Raw genomic sequence first — 2,546 nt, 5'->3', positions numbered from 1 at the left:
ACATTCGTGTCTATGCAGGGTGTTGGGGAGGGGAAATTTCGCCTTACCCTTTGGGGTTCCTCTGGCTGATCTAATAATTAAATTGACACAAGACAAATGAACAGGAGAAAATCTAAGTTAATTTCATACATATGGAGGTCTCATAGATACAGCCTAAGAAGTGACCAAAGCAAGCAGCTTTTATATCTTTTAGGCAAAGAAATAATAAATTTGTGAGGAATTGACAAGGCAAAGAAACTTGGGCTTGGGGACTAATTAGTGGAGAATCTAAGCAGACCTGGTTTACATAGCCTTCTCAGCCCTCAATTCCCTATCTTTGGCGACAAGGGTGTCTCGCTACCTCCTGCTACACTGAGGGTACCTTTCACGTGGGAGATTTATTTCCTGCTTTCAGAGGAGGGTCAGAGTGTCCTTCTTGCACTGGCTGTTTTCTCAAGCAACAAATTCAAAATAATCAATATGCCACTGGCATATTTTGGGGCAGCCTGCGTTGAACTGTATCACAGGGCCAATCTGTACAGGATCTAAAATGACTCCAAGGATGGAAAAAACATTGCTAAAAAGGACCACAGTGTTACAGGTGTGAGGTATCTGACTGCTTTATAGAAACAGAAAAAAACCCCAAGACATCACCCCACAGAGGGAATGTCACAGTGCCAACTGCTCCCAAGAGATCAATCGGGAAATAGCCCCTTTACTGAGCCCCAGGACCTGCCCCCAATCTAGTCCCCCTCCCAGAACTCCCTGAGCAATTCAAGTGTTAACACTTGCCTAGCAGAGTTTCTCCTTAACCCTGATCCAGTACTGTGGCCAGGGTCTAAGTCCATGCCTAGGCCATACCAGTTGTTAAATATTTTGAATACCAACTTGGTGGAAGGGTTTCAGCTCCCTTCCAGCAGTAGCCCTATGGGTACCACATTCCGATTCCTTATTCCTCAGCTAAAGATGCTAAAGGGATGAGGTTTCCAGAGTCCAAACCCCTCTCAGAGTTTTTCTCTGCTGGCTGCATTTCTCCATTCAGTTCCTGAAGAAACGCCAAGAGATGCAAAGCCTTAGGATCTGCTCCGTTTTTTGAGAGCTTGATTTTGGCAAATTTTTGCAGTCTGTTTTACATTTTTTCTCTCTCCTTTGACTCCTGGTTTATTTTCACACCCGTCGTAAAATGGTGGATGGCCTTGTCTTCACACTTCATTTGATACAGCTGAAAGTTGCCATATCGCAGATGGAGCGCTTGTTTGGCTACAGGAGGAAGCTCTTTGCTGAATTCTTTTTGAAAGTAATACTCTGCTTCTTCATACCGACCGGCTTGTGAAGAGAGGCAGGCGAGATAGAAGCAGATGTGGAAGACATTTCCATCCCTCTCCTCAGCTCTCTTTAAATGACCTAGAGCGTGTCCTATTAGTTCCTGTAACTTCTCCCTTTTCCCACCCATTTTCTGTATTTCAAGGACTTTGGCCCTATAGTAGCACCCAATGTGGCGATGCAGGTAGGTGTTGTTTGGCACGCATTTTAGAGCCTTTCTCAGGAGTTCTATAGCTTGGTCCAGGTCACCTTTTCTTCAATACAGCTTTGCTGCCCACGAAACACATGTGTTGCCAATGGGGCTTTCTCCAAAGCTTCTTTGACTAACCTCTCTCCTTCACCTTCTTTATTAATCTTTTGAAGTTTCAGGGCCAGGAGGACTTTGACATACTGGTTGTCAGGATTCAGCTGAATGGCTTGCCTCAAAGGGTCAACGGGATTCTGAGACGGTGGCCAGTTATCCAGACGGTAGCTCGCGATGGCCAGTCCAGAGGAGAATTCTGGGTTCTTGGGTTTATTTTCCAGAGCCTTCTCAAAACACACCTTGGCCCTTTCATTTTGGTTTCCTCCACACCTTAACCGTGTCCACCCTCCCTCACAATCCATCTCAGGACTCTCAGTTCTGTGGGGGCTGAAATACTTCCGGCATACTTGTTGCACCTTGTCTACCTGAGCTTCTGAGAATCTTCCCAGGTGGTAGTAGACCCAGGCGTAGTTCCCCCAGGTGACCAGGCTTCTGATCTCTGCCTGGTCAGCGTGCTCTCGCTGGATGAACTCTTCAGCCTGCTGTAAGCATCCCAGGGCTGCCTTGTGCTGGCCTCTGCAGTGTTTTATGTAGGCCAATATGTTGCACATTGTGGCTTGGAATTCGCTGTTCTGAAACTCAATCAGATTACACACTCTGTCTTCAAAATCATCCAAGGAATTTTCTCCCTCTACCAAGTTCCAGGTGAAATGGCATTTTAGTTGCCATAGGCTGCTGTCCAAGGAGTTCTTTGTGGTCTCTCTGTGGGGGGAAAAAACAGAAAGATGAACACTCTGAGACATAGCACAGATTCACCAGACAAGAAATGGGGAGCATGACAAATAGCATTCTCCTTCTCCTAAAGGGTGTCAACCCCAATCAAAAAAGAATATTCTATTGGAAGACTGGGATTGAAACATATACACTATTGATACTATGTATAAGATAGACAACTGATGGGAACACACTGTATAGCACAGGGGACTCTACATAATGCACT

At 45.6% G+C, this 2,546-nt stretch overlaps 1 protein-coding gene across 1 annotated transcript; it reads right to left on the bottom strand.

The window, feature by feature from the left end:
- Positions 1 to 928: 928 nt before the first annotated feature.
- On the bottom strand, positions 929 to 2,172 carry LOC132507323 (interferon-induced protein with tetratricopeptide repeats 2-like). The gene is given in 2 exon segments (XM_060126569.1): positions 929 to 1,578; positions 1,581 to 2,172. Coding segments are annotated over 2 exon segments (1,227 nt in total). The 5' UTR covers positions 2,158 to 2,172.
- Positions 2,173 to 2,546: the final 374 nt, after the last annotated feature.

This window comes from Lagenorhynchus albirostris, chromosome 16, assembly GCF_949774975.1.
Source record: "Lagenorhynchus albirostris chromosome 16, mLagAlb1.1, whole genome shotgun sequence".
Taxonomy (NCBI): Eukaryota; Metazoa; Chordata; class Mammalia; order Artiodactyla; family Delphinidae; genus Lagenorhynchus; species Lagenorhynchus albirostris.
This window is presented reverse-complemented; position numbering and strand designations above follow the sequence as displayed.